Source organism: Delphinus delphis, chromosome 3 (assembly GCF_949987515.2).
Source record: "Delphinus delphis chromosome 3, mDelDel1.2, whole genome shotgun sequence".
Classification (NCBI taxonomy): Eukaryota; Metazoa; Chordata; class Mammalia; order Artiodactyla; family Delphinidae; genus Delphinus; species Delphinus delphis.
In genome coordinates, this window is record NC_082685.1 from 45,700,656 (window position 1) to 45,718,986 (window position 18,331).

General features: G+C 45.7%; 1 protein-coding gene across 1 annotated transcript in view; it reads left to right on the forward strand.

Moving 5' to 3' along the window:
• The first annotated feature begins 12,740 nt into the window (after positions 1 to 12,740).
• The window catches only part of GLRA1 (glycine receptor alpha 1), a 49,111-nt gene continuing 43,520 nt past the window's right edge, over positions 12,741 to 18,331 (forward strand). The window contains exon 1 of the mRNA XM_060007151.2: positions 12,741 to 12,819. Coding sequence (XP_059863134.2) covers positions 12,741 to 12,819 — 79 coding nt within the window. The remainder of the gene's footprint in view (positions 12,820 to 18,331) is intronic.

An 18,331-nucleotide genomic window follows, 5' to 3' on the forward strand; every position in this document is an offset into this window, starting at 1 on the left:
ACTTGTCCGAAGCCAAACAGCTAGTAAACAGCGGAGCCTGGCAGAATTCATGTGCTTAACCCTGGACCATGCTCCTGTTTCAATCCAGAAATGAGTTCTTATTTGTGTAGTATCTTATGCTCTCTTCAACATGATTTCTTTTTCTTTTCCCCCCCTTGGCCGTACCGCACATCATGTGGGAACTTAGTCCCCCGACCAGGGATCGAACCCGCGCCCTCTGCAGTGCAAGCGTGAATTCTTAACCACTGGACCACCAGGGAAGTCCCACATAATTTCAAATAGTGATTTATAAGTTAGGATAGGAGGGATCTACACTCTATAGATGAGGAAAGTGATGCTTCAGTATACTAAAGGACATGCTCACAATCACAGAAGAAAGAATCGAAAGAGGTAGTAGCCAAACCTAAGACTTCTGACTCTACAGCCACAGCTTGTCCCATTTGCCTCTGAGCCGGGCAACAAGAAACAGAGGGCAGTGGAATCTGGGCCCCCCGTTTCGTCCTCCAATGAGCTACAGGGAGGTGACCCTGCTGGAGGATCCTGAAGGTACAGGGTAGAAAGGAAGGAAATCCCAGAAGGAAAAGAAGTCTCAGTAATGACCCTTGCCATCCTTTCACCATTAGCCCTCCTTCCTCCTAAAATCAGGAAGGGACACTAGCCACGGCAACTTGTCCTTCCCTCATCGTACACCTACCTTGCTTTCAGCTCATTGAGTCCCACAGGCTTCACTGACACGTCTTCTCCTCAACACTCCTCAGTAAATATTCCTTATAGGAGCTTATACTAAACCACAGAGGAGCAGGAACTTGAAACAATGCATATATTAAAGTTGAGTGAGCTGTATTAGCACATTTGAACAGCTGCTCCGAAACATATGGCAAAATTCCACCTCAACTAGGTTGATATATCAACTCAGCCACCAAATTACCTTGATTATGTCATTTAAACTTTCCAAGCCTCGGTTTCCTCAAGTGAAAACTAGAGAAGAAAATGGTATCCACCTCATAGAGTGGTTGGGTGGATTAGAAAGCATGTATGGGAAAGTTCTTAGCACTGTTGCATGGCACCCAGAAAGCGTTTGATCATTGGTAGCCATTGCTATCATTGTTAGTTAATCCCTGAGTCAATTTCCTCATCTATAAACCAAGATGATCGTCCCTACTGACATTGCAGAGCCGTAATATACAGTCTTTAATTTATAGCAGGTGCTCAAAAAACATCTTTTCTTAATGCACAAGATGTGCCGGTCCCATAATTCTATGACTCTTCTTCCCACTTCTTCCCCAAGATGTTGGAACCTGCTGAGTGAGACAAAGAAGTTCCACCCCGCTGAGCATAGCTGCAGCTCTTTATCTTAGAGGATACAGGGGAATCAAGGAGGGCTATTTAGAGAGTTATTAGAGCCCCGGAGCTTCTGTAAAACTCTGTATTTACATACAAATACCCACTTCAACTAAATCCTCTCCACTCACAGTAAAGTATTCTCTTTCTGAAGATCAGTCACTCAGTTTATTAAAGGCAGATGCAGATTTTAATCCAAGTTGCTTTTTCTACAAGTTAAGGTCATTTCTTCCTCAGTGCCCAGTGAAGATTATTTATTATTTTCTCAACAGCCTCCTTTGAATCACAGTCTCCTGGATGCTTGAAGACCACACACGTCCAAGCTTCACCCTTATGAAAACCTCTTTTTTCTCTGGGACAAACAGACCCCTTTTGCTGATGCATTTCCTATGGGTTCATTGCACCTTGGCTTATTTTCCGCTATAAGTTTGAACTAGTATAGATCTCGGAGGGAGAAGTGATATATTTTTCTAATAGGCTCAGATATTCAAGTACTTATTTGTCTTCACACTCTCTCTATTAATTTGCGAGTTCTTGGAAAACAAAGGCTATGGCATATCTATTACTGAGATACTTTTAAGAGAAGACTCTGGGGTCAGGTGTACCTAGGTAGGTTATTTAACCTCTATGAACCTCAATTTCCTCATGAGTAAAATGGGGGTAACGATATCCAACCCAAAGCATTATATTCAGGATTAAATATTGCAGACAAAGCTCTTTGTGTAAGGCCTGGTACTTTATAACCACTCAGTAAGGGCTGTCATATTTTTATTATTTATATTCTGCTCAGTCACCTAGCACAGTCTCTGACATACAGTAGGCACTTCCTAATTATTTGAGATAAATAAGTAAATAAGTGAAGGAATAAATTAATGCCATCTCAAACGAGATGATTATCTCAACGTACCTAGTGAATGAAAAATTTCACTGGCCTAAGGGAAAGAATTTATTCCCACAGCATCTTTAAGCACCATGGCCTTTTGCCATTCAAATGACACCTGCAGTTGATAAAGGCAGGTGGTATTTTAAAGATGGGTGAACTGAGACAGAGAAAAATAAAATGAAAGACAAGTTGACTACAGAGAAATTCTGAGTGACAATTTAATAAATAGTCAAGAAGGGTTTATCCATCCCCTTCCCGTCTCTTGGGACTGGCCAAACAGTCAAGCAGAAGATGCCCCAGACCCTGGTCATGTTAGGTCTCTGCCATCTGAGACTCTGAGAAGGTCTCTTAACCTTTCGGTTGGTCCTCAATGTCATCACCTGTACATGGAGATGCTGTCATGGGGGTGGCATGGGGATCAAATGAATTGGAAGCGCCAAGTAAACCGAAAGTGTTATTTGTGTGAAAGGGATCACGCTTTCACACAAATAACATATTCTTCTCAATCCATAATTTCCAATTCCCAGAGCTCCACGAGTTCTCACTCATAGTTCCAAAGAATCATACAAACATTTCTATTATAAACAAGAGCAGCTCCTCAGAGGGACTCTGCAAACCTCCATCATTTGGGAGAGTCAACAGAGTAGTGTGGGCTTTAGAGACCAGCAGACTGTTGGGCTCTGACACTTATAAGCTATACGACCTCAGCTAAATTTCCGAAAATGCAAGCATCAGTTTCCCCATCCACAAAAAGGAGGTAATGCTGTCATCATCATAGGATTGTTGAGAAGATTAAATACAGTAACATATGTAAAGAACCCAGCACATAGTAAGTACTTAGTGAGTAGTAGCTATTACTATCATTAGCTAATATCACATCTTTATCTATTTTTATCATATTACTATTTCTCCTCAATATTAACACTCCTGGGTCTCTGCAACAAAATGACCATTACCTGCTGATCAATGCAATATTTTTTCCCAAAACTTTTTGTCTAGAATCCCTGAGCTCCATTCTCTGCAAAGACATACTTTTCCAGGGAGATTTATCTGATTAAAAAGAAAACTGTATTGAAGGTAATGAGAGCCATTTGCTCTCCTGTCCGACTTGTGGGATGCACGCTGATTCCCCAAGGCCTGATAAGAGCTTAGACTCAGGCAGAGCAAGCCCCATAGGCCTGTCCTTCAGCACTCAAGCCTCTGAAGAATCCCCCCCGCCAGCCCCGAATTCCTCTCATTGTAACTCATCTGGGAGGCTACTTGATGCCCACAGCCCTAAGCCAAGAATTCTTTAACCATGGAACCAGATTGCAGAATGACACTGAAGGTCAGAGGCACAGGAAAACTTCCCTAAGTGAGATACACAGGGACAGTCAGGGCAAAGTGCGATGGCTGTTGCAGAATTATAATTAGTGACCTAAGGGAGGAGAGATGCACAGACATAGGTCTGACCTTGGACGCTGATCCGAGTCATTCTGTGGGAGGGCCGTAGATGCTCCTAAAAGAAAATGGGATGGTTTCTTCTATTTTCTTGCCTTGGATTTTCCCAGAGGACATCAGGGTTTTCCCCAGGGACTGATTAAAGCTATCAGGGCCAGAGTTCAGGGCTTTTTGACTCCAGTCAAATCACATCATTGATCCCAAGTACCCGCACAGCTAAATTCCACTTCCTCTGAAGTGACAGGTGTATAATCATCCATTGAACAAGTATTTACTGAGCCCTGACCATGTGCCAGGCTCTGTACTTCATGAAAACCACACGGAAGAAGCTTGCCTAAGTCATGCTCTCGGGGTCTTGTCTACATAACACATGATTGCCCCAATTTGGGGGAAAGGAAGGTTAGAGAGCTGAAGGTTGAGCTTGCACCAGAAAACACCAAGGGCTGCCATGATTCCAGCCTTGAAACATGCACAGGGGGTAAGAAGAAGGGAAGTGAGAAAAGAGAAACATCGACATAGTTTAAGCAAATGCAGTGTGGTACGCCAGAGTTACACAATCAAGCCACATGTTCCTTAAGGCTTAATTTGCTTATCTGTAAAATGGAGACAGACATCCCTACCTCTCAGGTTGTTGAAAGGATAAACTGTGATAAAATATGTAATGTTGTCTTTTGCCACTGGACAAGAAAAATTAAAATGAAGCTTTCTGAAAATAAAATGAGATGCTGTGAGTGGTAGACACTCCCTCTCCAGAACACACTTGATTATCTACAGGAAACTCTACCCTAGATAGACTGGGTTTAAAGAGCTATGATGCTCTAGGAGGACCAGGGCTGGGGTGAAGCAAGTGAGGCACCCAGGGCACAAAGTTTAAGGAGGCGCTCACTCTCAGGTCTCCGCAGGTGCAGGGCTGGAATGTACACAACCCTGAGAGTGAGCGCCTCCTTAAATTTTGCCAGGAGCCTCATTCGTCTCACCCTAGTTCGTGGGGATACTTTTTTTTTTTTTTCAGCAATAGTTTTTTGTTTTGTTTTTTAACATCTTTATTGGGGTATAATTGCTTTACAATGGTGTATTAGTTTCTGCTTTATAACAAAGTGAATCAGTTATACATATACATATGTTCCCATATCTCTTCCCTCTTGTGTCTCCCTCCCTCCCACCCTCCCTATCCCACCCCTCTAGGTGGTCACAAAGCACCGAGCTGATCTCCCTGTGCTATGTGGCTGCTTCCCACTAGCTATCTACCTTACGTTTGGTAGTGTATATATGTCTATGCCTCTCTGTTTGTGGAGGGAAGGCTATGGAGAAGAACACTCTGGAGACAACGATAAGGAATACGAGACATTCCTAGAGAATCAGACTTCCCTAGGGACAGGGGAAGAACAAGATGGAATCTCAAGGTTCCTTTCAGCTCCAAAGATCCAAGATTTTATCTTACTGCAGAGAGAATCATGTTCAAATACTTGTGCTTCTTACCCAGATAACGGTTCCTTAAAAGAGGCAGATACAGCTGTAGGAGGTGGGACAGGAAGGGAGAAGGGTGTCTTGTTTCATAAGGCCTTGGGGAGAAGTGGGCTCAGGGCATGCCAACTGTGACATTCTGCTCCCAGGGGTGCTTAGCAGATCATGAAGTGAGACTAATAAAATGTCAAGCACTCCCAGGCCAGCCTAAGCCCCTTACTGCAATCAAATAAAATCAGAATTGCACAGCTGGCCAGGGGAAGCCAGCTGTTGACCTGAGGATGCAACCCAGGCAAAGCTGATGGTGACCAGCAAGGCCCAAGCCCCCGGTGTCAGAGCCATGGACAGGAAACTGGTTCAGCCCATAAGGCCAGAGAGTGCCAGCGTCACCCAGCCCCACTCCTTCCCAGGAGTCTAGGACACCCAGCCCTCCCACCATCTCTCCATTCCTTTACAAGGACAGCCTACAGGCAGAAGAAAGCTTTCTCCCCCAAAATACACAACGTGGACATTGACAAATGTCAGGTCTTTCCAAAAGTGCACAGGGGCAAAAATTCGTAAAACTCAGAAAAATTCTGATTCCTGTCCCCACCGGCCCCCAAATACTACCTTCCTCCTCTGAAGCACTATGGCACTCCAATTATGTCCCTAGGCTAGGTGGCAACCTCTTATAATTGTTTATACGTGCCTAGCCTAGTCTATCTGCTGAACTATAAACAACAAGAGGACAAAAGCTATTCATCAACAAATGATCATTGGGAATTCCCTGGCGGTCCAGGGGTTAGGACTCCGCGCTCTCACTGCTGAGGGCCTGGGTTCAGTCCCTGGTCGGGGAACTAAAATGCCACAAGCCTCACTGCACGGCCAAGAAAAAAAGAAGACTTGATCATTGATTGCTACTACCTGTCAGGCACTGAATGAGACAGACACAAACCCGGTCCACATAGAGGGCCTCGTCTGTGGGCAGTGACACATTGATCTGCCTCTCCTCCACAGTGCCTTATTCAGATAGTGGGTGTGTAATAAATTTAAAGGATGAGAGGACTGTAGAGCAAGAGGAGCCCTGGAGATCAGAGGAGCCCCCCACTCCACAATCTAGGCCCTTGACAGAGCCTGATAATCCATCCTGCGACCCTTCCCAGCTGGGTCAGGCCCCAGAACCCAGCTCTGAGCAATCATTCAAAGGAAAACTGTTTACCATGCCTGATCTGATCCAACACTTCCATTTCACAGATGAAGAAACTGGGAACCATCTGAGAAAAGAAAAAGAATTAGCCCATGACCAGAGAGGAAGTTAGATACAGAGCCGAGACTATATCCCCGTTTCCCAGCCCAAACTTCATGTTTTTCCCTCTATTCCACAGTGAAATTGTGTCTTAAGTAGATGCTCATGGAAGAAGAGACCTTCAAACAACATCCAACTAGTTGACTTGGTACAATACTTTCTGCACGGAATAAAAACCAGCTCATTATATTACCTCCCTGCCAAGGCAAAGGGGATGTTCTGGCCCAAGTCAGGGGACATACTGCCTGGAAACCAAGTTGGACACCCACCATTTGGAGGTGTCTTTGGAGAGTGCATTTCCCAAGCTTGGCCAGGCCACAAGTCAATTTAACCAGAGAACAGCTGAGAAATCCAGATGGATTATTCTTCCTGTAAAGGCACTGAGGAGGCACAATCTTCATTAACTTTCAGAGGCACCGTAAGGACATAGAACAGGGGGTCAAACGCTGGCTACTCCCAACCTTGCAGACTCAGTGTTCCATCCTCATCTCTCATCTTTGCCCTTTTTCTCTCTCTCCTTCACTCCCCCTTCACTTCCTCACACGCACACTAAACTTCTCCTAATTCTCCAAGTCCTCACTCACCTCTAGACTTTATACATGCTGTTCCTTCTACTCAAACACTCTCCATACCCAACCTTCATACTTTACTGTAAAAGCCACTTTCGCCACAAAGCTTCTTGGAGACCACCCCACTCCCGCCAAGTGCAGTTGGGTGCCCGTCCTCTGTGCTCACAGACTTCCTCGGTTATAGTACTGGCCACACCTCAGACACCTCCACTTGCCTCTTCCTCTCTCCTTCCTACCTCCCTTCTCTTCTCACTCTGCACCTCCGGCTTCCTCCCCCAGCCCTATGCACCCCTCCCTTGGCTATCCTCAGCCTCGGAGTCCCTCTTCTGCCCCTCACTTCGTCCTTCCTCCCTTGTTCCCACCCCTGACCTCCTGACTTCTCTGCCCATGGTGAACTCGGGTGCGTGGTGTCATGAAGGGTCTAACTGAAACTGTTTCTCCCTAGCCTCACTGCCAACCCCAGCTCATTTGAAATTCAGATTGACAGCTGCATATTGATTCCCTATTTCCAAACGATGCTGCAACTAGAGAATGAGAATCTGAGCATTGATCTGGCCGGTCTTCCAGCAAATCCCTGAGAAATGAGCTGTTCCACTGGAGAGAAATGTGGAGACTGCGTGGAGAGGAAGCAAGACACGAACACAATCATACTCCCCCAAAGGGGTCCAGACAAATTCAGGTCCCAAGACCAGATGCATAAAGAAGAAAAAAAAACAAGAAGAGGGAATATTAACGGTTACTAGAAGGATGGTTTAGAGCCAGAAGGACTCTTAGAGATTATTCTAATCCCCTCATTTCATAGCTTGGGAAACTGAAAGCTGGAAAGGGAAGTGATTCACCAAAGGTCTCGAAGCTCCCCCTCATCTTTGTCACCTTGCCTCCAGTGCCACTGTGGAACCGGCCCCTGGACTCTTCCACAGTCTCTGTCATTAGGAGTGAAAGCTGATGGTCCTTTAAGTGCCAAAGTCTCCTAGTGTGACAAATGCCCCCACTAAAAGGCGACAGACAGTTCAAGGCTCTGTCCAGTCAGTGCAGCCATCCCCATAAGCCCTCTCAGCGAGGGACAGAATGCTTGGTCCCGGGAGACCTTACGGTCCTTCTGAAAATGACTAGTAATCAAATCTGTCTAAGCCAAGTCTGATTCACCACATGACATTTCAGTAATCCCTGAAACAACTTGCATCATTTCCAAATACTTTTATAGGGTCAGCAAATCCTAACAATCACGTGTTTCATTTCTCGGACTCATTCCCAGCTTCCGTGTCCAGTACCTTACTGTCTATAAGCAAAGTCTTCAGCTCACCAGAGGCAGTGGCTCCAAATGTGCACAAAGGGCCCCTGGATGCATATTTTCTCTGCACAAAGGCGCAAAGCATAGATTTACTTGAGAGGGCCCTGGAAATAATTCTGTGCAAAATGTGCTGTCTAAATATAGCCAGAAATGTACAATGACCATCAAGTGGAAAGGCATGGCTATTTTGACATTCAAATGGAGAATTTATCTGAAAAAGAATTAGAGAAATTTTGGACTAGGGCAGTAAGGGATGGGGGGATGATTTTAGGTCGTTCAACACATAATAACGTAGAATGATTATTTCAGTCCTTCTCATTATCTCGGGAAGAAAAGTCTCAGTTACGTGTTACTATGCTCTAACACCTTTCTTACACTAGCTGATCTTCCTCTGGAACTGAGGGGAGGCCTCGGGTTCGGGACTTCAGCCAGCAACAGTATATAACTAGGATTTTTAAACACTTCTCTTTCTGTTTGGTTTTCACTGTACTCACTGTTATGGCTGTCCTCTATTATGGCAAGTAATACTGGTTTTTCGTTTGTGAAGAGTGAAGTAAGTTTCTTTTTTTTTTTTTAAAGAAGTGAGACAATTCAATGAAAACTTTTAAGTGACTAACAGTAGAAGTGGTACAGAAACAGGGTGAAAATTGTGAACGTGATGATATCCAAGAAACCACTGGTCCACGTTACATGGGAGAGGCTAGACTAGAGAATCTCAAAATTTCCAAGAATTCTGCTGTGAATCACCTGACAAAACACAGGACCGTTCGACAAGTCACAACTACTTCTTCCCCATTTTTAAATGTGGGAAAATTAGAGTTGTGTATGTCGGGATTGCCGGCAGTCGGATACATGTTTTGATTTTCTTGGATAACAACACGACGAGCTTCACAAACAAGTAGTAATAATAGCTACTATCATGATCTATACCCTTCACAGGTTATAAAAGTTTTTTCCTATACATTGTAGCATTTGGATGAGGCAGGACATGAAAATTTGAGTTCTAATCCTTTTATTAGAGTGCTGTGTGACCTGAGGCCAGTTACTTAACCTCTCGGAGTCTCCATTCCCACCAATTCAGCTCCCCATGCAAGGGTTGTTAAAGAGGCAATGGCCAGGTGACCAGACTGTAAACACCTTGCTGCAGATGTGTGAGCTAGAATAACCAGATGACGCTTCAGATTTGTGGAGTATTCAGATATTAAATGGCATATTTTGCTAATAGCAAATGGCAGCAGATAATTTGGGGTGAATTCATTCTCTCACTGTACTGCCTAATGGGATTCAGGCTTATTAAAGAGGCCTAAGGGCCAGAGATGGCTGTGCTGTAGTAATTGCTGGGAGGGAGTACCACGTCCCCAAATCTTACTATCTGAGAGGAGGGGATAAGAGAGAACAGGAGCTTATGAAAGCTTCATAACTGCCACTCCTAGAGTGGTTTGAGAAGTGAATCATAGCAGCAGCAAAGTCATGAATCACGAGTTGCGTGCCTGTGGTCCCCTTTGCCACACCAGAGCCACATAGCAGCCATGGGTGTGGTGCTGAAAGGAGAAAAGGCTGGGACTGTGGTACCAACTGTGGGCCATGGAAGGCATCTGGCAGGACTTCCCCATCATGTGGGGACTATGGTGCAGCTGAGAGCAGCAGTGAGACCAGAAGAACCTCCAGCCTGAATCTCAACTGCTACACACACACACACACACACGCACACACACACACACGGCGAACCATCCTTGGTGTTTTTTACCTGTGCTATCTCAGTTACTACTTGTGCAAAACTTCTTTGACATATCAGGCAACCAAAGTTCAGAGAGGCTAGGTAATTTTCGCATGGTCACACAGCTAGTAAATGACTGAGACAGGATTGATTCCAAATCACCTGTTCTTTCCACTCTTTTTGAAGTATTCTCCATTACATGTGACAGTACGTTTCAGTAACACAAACATAATATACCCACCGCATACATACAGCCATGAAATCATTTGACACTTTCACACTCTATACCCCATGTCCACATACATGCCACATGTACACACAAAAATGCCCACACTAAACACCACGTTTAACAACATATTTTGACAGGAACACAGGTCTTCACATTTTTGCGTATCTGAATCTCTGTAACACAATCCACTGTACATCCACAGATGCCCCCATGCATGCTCTAGTCCCCACACACATTCATACACATCCATCCATTTATTCACATAACGTGCATACACATCACACCTAGAAACCTACCCACATCACACAAACTCACAAATATCCATATTCACACCTACAGAAACAGGATAATGCATTTGTCCCTCATTCTGTTCATCAAAATGAGCCCTTCAGGATATAAATAAGGAACGTTCAGATTACTAAGCATGAGTGTCTAAATCATCCTGGAATACCTCTGAACCTTCAGAGGAATAACAGATTATTTTCACTATTTTTCATTAGTGGGTATAATGGTCTAATTATTTTAAAATTGTTAGTCCATGTATGTATATATATGAATACTTCTACTAACCAGGACATTTGATTAATTAAAGTAGCCTATCATTCATTCGTTCATTCACTGTGCAATCACTGAGCACGTTATGTGGGAGACACACTGTGGTAGACACAGTAGGAGATTAAATAAACAAACAATAAATACAACCACCACGATTGCTGGTCTTGGAACACAAACACAAGTAACTACCTGACAAGGTAGCATGGCCATAACATGTGCAAGACAGGAAAGGCCCCCGTGAGTGAGGGGACGCGAGAGGAGAGGGGACACAGAGACTAGACAGCTCTGAAGCGTCTAGTCCTAGAGAATGGGAAGATGACGTCGGTGCCACCTGGGCATCTGTGGTCTGGAGAAACAAGTTTGGGACGGAAGCTGCGGCATTTGGTTTGGAATGAACTTGAGGCCTGGCAGGACATCGAGATAGACACGCGCGCCCCCCCCCCCCCGCCCCCAGGCGTTTGCAAATGAAGAAAGGGGGCTTAAGGGAGAGGCCAGGGTGGAGAGAGAGATTTGAGAGCCACCCATTAGAGGGGATCACTTAAACAGTTACAACTCTGAGATCAGAAAAGGAACCGAGGCAAAGAACAAGACAGGCAGTACAAACCCTTGAGGGACACGACGTCCTGCTTGGCTAGGTGACAGAAGCTCTCATTTTATGCGACACACACAGGCATCTCTATACATGCACTTCCTCCAACGCACCAGCCCTACAGCACGCACAGCGGGGCTGCACTAGCTTCCAGCTATCTCCTGGGTATAATTTCAAGACAGGGAAGCTCAGTTGCCCAAAGCAACTGAGAAATAATTGATCCTCAACCCTTAAGCTTCCAGTCTTGACGGTTCTAAGAATCTGTATGCCTCTGAGAGTGTGGCAGGGGAAGGGCCGCTGTTCTTAGATATCAATAATTCTTACTGTGGCACAACTGAAGACCTATAACTACTTTGTTGGGGGGGGGGGTGACAGAAACAACGTGTAGCATCCCCAGCAGTCGGATTTCAAATCCCCCAACTCTTGATACACTGAGGCTAGCTGCCACTGATTGACTCTGGGACCTATGTCAGTTCCTTCACTAGCTGTGCCTCAGTTTTCCCAGCTGAGCATTTTTTTTTTTTTTTTTTTTTTGCTGTACGCTGGCCTCTCAGTGTTGTGGCCTCTCCCGTTGCGGAGCACAGTCTCCGGACGCGCAGGCTCAGCGGCCATGGCTGACAGACGCAGCCGCTCCGCGGCATGTGGGATCTTCCCGGGCCAGGGCATGAACCCGTGTCCCCTGCATCAGCAGGCGGACTCTCAACCACTGCGCCACCAGGGAAGCCCCCAGCTGAGCAATTCTGAAAGTATATGAGATAGTCCCATAAGTACAGGATCTAGACTTGCTGCAGGTTCTGAGAAGACCCGAGGTAAAGACGCCTGATTCAATTTGTGTTCCCAAATGCATTTGACTTTGGCATCTTTTTTTAGAAAATCAGTAACTGATTCTGAAGAGAAACTTTGGGGAAAGGCTGGACTATTTGATCTCTAACATTCTTTCTGGCTGCACTGTTGCACGGACCTATGAAAGTACAGGCACCCAAAGCACAGGGCTGGACCTAGTGGGAGGTTAACCCTTCAATCTCCTCTCCCAGGGAAACCAGCAGCCAACTGTGATTGCCCTAAACCTTAGAGATACAGCCTTAAAAGAGTCAGCAGCTTCTCAGCATCAATCAGACACTCGGCTGCCTGCCAGGACCCCACGCTGGCTAATACTTAGGCTGGGTAAACAAGGTAGCGTGGGCCTTACCTCATTAAGGACTCCTATCACCTATTTCTCTAGTGGCTGTTATGGCTGGGTAAGCGACAGGGGCTGAGCAAGACTGGGATCTGATCACAGTGTGAGAAAGGGCCGTCATTAACCCTCTGCTTTCTCTCTCCTTTCTTAGCCTTGCTGCTTCTAAGGAGGCTGAAGCGGCCCGTTCCGCACCCAAGTCTATGTCACCCTCGGATTTCCTGGATAAGCTAATGGGGAGGACCTCTGGATACGATGCCAGGATCAGGCCCAATTTTAAAGGTAGATAAACTTGCCTTTCAGAGCCCCAGGGGTCTGCTTTCCTAGATTGTGGCAGCGAGCTGCATGGAATTGTATGCAGATGATATATACAGGGTATGAATTCCATGACTCTTTCCTCTACCCGAGGCAGATACTGTTCGTCAATTCACCAAGACCAAACAAAGGCTCGGAGAGTCCAACTCAACAGTATCTCTGGTTACCAGAGTCAGTACGTGAATTAAACCTACTTGCTAGCTCCGGTATAATGGACAAGAGATTAAGGTGGAATGTGGAAAAATGGGTTCAAGTTTTGCTTCGGGCACAAAATTACTCTCTGAGCTTAGATAAGCCTCTTGCTTTTGCTGGGCCTCACAGTCTCCTCTCCGCAGGCATGGAGTTGGCTGTCTCTGTGGTTTTTAAACTATGCTTCATGGAGTTCTGAGGCTTTTACCCTGTGTCCCAAAAGGGAGAAACAGAGGACGGGATGAGCAAGCCCACCCTTGCTTCTCCCCCAAGCAGCTGCACTTTTATTCGTCTTACATGAGAAGCTTCCAACTACCATCCATCCACTGAAAGCTTCCCCTGGATTAACAAATAATTTTGGAACTCTCTTGCCCAATCACAGTCTCAATTTCAAATGCCTAATAAGGAGATAGGGAGAGACTATGGAGAAATAGAGGAGCAGTCCCCTCGAAAGTGGGCGGCCCCTCCTTAGCCCCAGCGAGTAGTTAACTTACAGGAATGTGGGTCCCATGTTGCCAGACCATCCAAAAGTCCAACGAGAGCCAGAAATCAAGATTTACGTGAAACTTCTTGGATCCTAAAACATGTAAATTCAAACAAAACACGTTTGGGAGCCAGATATGCCCTGTGGGGTAGCCAATTTACAAACCATAACTGAAGCGATTTGGGAAGTTTCTTTCAGCTCACAATCCTACGAGATCTTAATGTCTTACATCAAGAGCGGACCAGTTCCCTTTGTCCACTGATGCCTTAGGAGGCTCTAACCATCTCTAACTGCTGGGCAGGTTTTCTGCAGGCACAGTCTTAAGGACCTCCTTGGGAGTCTGCGACTCTGACCTTCCTCCTAGCACCCCTGCAAAAATCTTATTTCAAAGACCCACAGCCAACCTCCTAATCAATTCTTGATTCCAGATGCCCTTCCTCACTGTTCCTTTTGGCTCAAGTCCAAGACCAAACAAGGGATGTGACAGCTGGTAACAGCTTCCTAATATCTGCTCACTCTGTCCCCCACCCTGTAAGTCCCCTTCTCAAAGCGCTCTGCAAACAGAAAACAGTCTGGGAAATGCAGTGAGGTTTGTTTGGGGGCCCACCTCCCACCCCTGTTTACCTCAAGGTGCCTTGCTCCTAAGGCCGTTATCCTCCAGGATCGTTAGCATAAACTTTCTTCCCTCAAGGGCAGATAAGTCAGCACCCAAGCCCTTCACCAGGGTCACAATCTCAAACACCCCCAACACCCAGAGGGGCCCGGCAGATATGGTACATGATTGAAGTGGGTTGGGGATAAGCAGAGAAAACCAGAAAGCACAGGCTCCTCTAAGGGCTGCCGCTTCTCAGCTCCTGCCCAGAGCTGCCAGGTAGGAATGCAGGCCCTGGGCAGCGGACCTTCCAAGATAAGACTTAAGTCGGGGGGTTTATGTGAAATCTTCTAAGTTCGCAGCTAAATCACATCTTTGAAACACCATTGGCCAAATCAAACACACCAGAGAGCTGACCACCAGGTTGCATCTGCAGCAGTTTTCAGGAATTCCATCCCAGTCCGCCCCCTGGTGGGCTCTCTTGGAACTCCAGCCTGAGTAGAAGTGCCTTGGTCTTCTGCTCGTTTGCGGAACGTGGGTGCATCCAGGGTTCATGTGTTAGTGATCCTTTGTGCATACCACTGTATTTGGCACAAAGAAGGCCCTCAATAAGTCTGTCATGAATGAATGAATGAACGAATGACCCCACAAATATGCTAAGTAGAGCTGTTAAGTGACTTCCCCAAGTCACACTGCCAAGACCGGGGAATTTAACCCAGCTAGCTGCTCTGACTCAATTCTCTAATACTACTGATTTATTTATTTGCTTATTTCCTGATTCGTTTATTTATTTACTTACTTACTTAGCAGTGAACATGTTTAAGAAATAAAATTTCACCCAGACTATAAGACCATTGAATCGGGGCCCTTCCCCTCCTCGCTTTGAAAACCTTATTCCAAGCACTTGGGCCCAAAATATACAGGACTAGATAATCTCTTAGTCCTCTCGCAACCCTGCACTATCTCTAACCCCTACAATCCCCTCGACGATGTGGGCTTTGAGCAACAAGTGCAGCTTCTTGGAACCTCACCCCAGGAGGTAGGGAGCAAGCTTTCTCTACTCTCCCTATGGTGAGGGCTGAGACACTGGTTGCAGGGGACCCCTGCCCCTGAGCCCCATGGCCTCTTTCATGCTTCCACCCAGGCACACATGAGATTCCCAAAAGCCCCCCGCAAACTACAGAGCTCCTGAAAAGGCCAGGCCAAGGAGGCCCCGTGACCCCGACACAACAGGAAGAGAGGCCTGCCTGCTTTGAAAACTCCACAGCGTGATTAATCACACAGTAGGTTCCTTCCAGCACCGGAAATTGCCTGCTCCTGACTCTCTAGATAGAAGGAGGGGATATGGGGATATATGTGTACGTATAAGTGATTCCCTTTGTTATACAGCAGAAACTAACACACCATTGTAAAGCAATTATACTCCAATAAAGATGTTAAAAAAAAAAAGAAAAATCAAAGCTAATGCATAGAAGGCACGATGAGCAAAATATCAAAATGTTCAATAAAGATGAGATCCAACCCTGAAAAAAGAAAAAAAAAAAAGATAGGGGGGACGGGGAGAGCAGCCTCCGTCTGCAGAACATAGTGGCAATGCAACTCGTAATACTGAAGTAAAGAGCTCGAAAATTGGATTCTAACCCTCCCACTACTTCCCTGATATCTGTGACCCAGAGTAAATCACTTGACATATCTGGGCCTCTGTCTCTGCATCTGTACAATGGTCCAGTAGGACCAGGCCCCGTCAGCTTCGGTATTGTGTATCTTCACTAAGACTTTGCATGTCACAATGGCTCCCAGGATCAGGGGCACAGCCCAATGCAAACATATACACAAAAGCAAAGTTAAACTTTAATATTTAATGAAATATATACATTATGCTGCTGCCAAAGGCAGCCAGATTGTAATTTTCTTGAGGATAATGTAATTTCAGATTTATTTCAATGAACCACAGCTCCCCATGGGATCATTTTTGGCTGGCGTCCTCTCGCACACATAAATCAGGATCTAATTTATATGGGAGTCACAGCACCAGACACTTGCAGGGCCTGGGTGGGAACTCTGTGCACGTCATTTCAAGGCAAAGGCAGTAACTTTTTGGGGCATCTTAATGGTATGAAGCTAAATGAAAAGAAAAACCTGGATCTGAGTCTAAATGAGGGGAAGAAAACCCTAGTGGGCCTTTGTTTGGGTGAAAGTGACCAAGGAGGCAGATTCCCGCTCAGCATAAGGACGAAGTTTTTAGCAAGCAGAGCCATCCAACTATGGAAAGGGCTGCTCGAGACGAAATGAGTTCCCCACTGCTGGAGGTGATCAAGTGCTAAGTCTTGCATGGGTAGCAGCGGTTCCTAAACCTGGCTCTGCGTGAGGATCACCCAAGTCACTTGTTAAATAAACTCTGGGCTAATCCTCACAGGTTTGGGTTCACTGGGTCTGGGGCTGGGCCCAGGAATCTGTAGTTTAACAAGTTTCCCAGATGATGCTACGGCAGACAATCCTGTCTGCACCTCAGTTTCGGAAGCAATAGATTAAGTGACTTTTAAGAGACCTTCCAAAGCACCGAGTGACCACCTAGAGGGGTGGGATAGGGAGGGTGGGAGGGAGGGTGATGCAAGAGGGAAGAGATATGGGGATATATGTATAACTGATTCACTTTGTTATAAAGCAGAAACTAACACACCATTGTAAAGTAATTATACTCCAATAAAGATGTTTTAAAAAAAAAGAAAAAGAGAGAGACCTTCCAGCCCTGAAATTCTATACAGTAACATCATAATTCAAATGGGTAGCTTCCATAAGGGAATTGCAACCCCATGGAGCTGAGAATGACTGCCCAGATCAAGATCTACTCTACCAAATTGATGGGGAAATTGCAACCCAGAAAAGGGAAGGGGCGTGTCTCAGGGCAAAGAGCCAGGGAGAGCTTGGGGCTATGTCTAAAACCCAGGAATCCTGGCAATCCCTTGGAAGGAAAACCTGGATTCTCACAGCAGGATTGAGTCCCTTCCTATACACCAGGATTTCCGAAAAGAAGGAAGTCTTGGCTGAGTTTGGGTGAAATGCTTGGGCTACTTTTTCAAGAGGGACAGAGAGAAGTGGGTATCAGAAAACTTGGGTTTGAGTCCTGGCTCCACCACTTGCTGGGTAAATAAGCCCAGGTGAGTTACTAAAACTCTCTGTGCTCCACTTACGAAGCTGGGACAGTAACTTTGCCCTGCCAACCTCAGGACCTCATGGGGATCAACAAGAAAGTGGACCTGAAAAAATTCACAAATGGCATGTCACAATCTTCAAGTGAAGGATTATGACCTATTATCCAAGTCCTCCCACCTTCAAGGTCAGCTCGAGGTCATCACCTTCATGAGGTCTTCCCTAATGCCTCACTCTTCAGAACCTCTCTCACACCTGGACTCCTACTGCTTCTATGACCCTTACCAACGTTCTCACATCCCTCCCTGGTTATTTTATGCCGGCCCTCTTCTCAGCACATGTGGAAGCCCAGTGCTTAAAATCCTGGATTCTGCCACTCTGTGACCTTGAGCATGCCCCTTCCTTTCTCTGAACCTCTTTCAAAAAGTATAGCCATTAAGACCACTAGCTTTGGAATTAGATCAATCTGAGCTCAAGCCTGACCATTTACTAGCTGTGTAGCTGTGGGCAAATAACCTCTCTGTGCCTCTGTTTCCTCATCTGTAAAATGGAGGGAATAACCATGTCTTCTCATGGAGTTGTTGAGAGGATAGAATGAGATAATGTTAGTAATACTCTCAGCACAACAGCAAAACCTGCTCAGTAAATGGTAGCTGCTGTAATTAATAGTATAAAATGAAGAGACTGGGCTTCAATTGGACAGAGGTCCCTCTAGCAATGAGATTCCAAAGAGCACATATTCCTCTACTTCCTTCCTGCCCTTGCAGTAGTATTCAAAAAGCTTGCCTGGAAAGTATTTAACAAAGACTTATGGACTTCCTTTGAGGTTCCCTCTGGATACCGCAGCTGGTAATTCCCATCAGTGCCCTTTCAGACAATCATTCTTGGTTCATAAGTTCAAGGCAAAGAACTTGCTGTTCCTTGCGATTCCCAAGATGGCCTCCAAATGTTGTAGCTGTAACCTTGCAGCCGCAAATTAAAAGGCAGCCAATGGGGTTTGGGGAAGGGATTTCAACCATATGGCAGGATGATGAATTATCCTGTTAATGAAAGTACATCCCGGC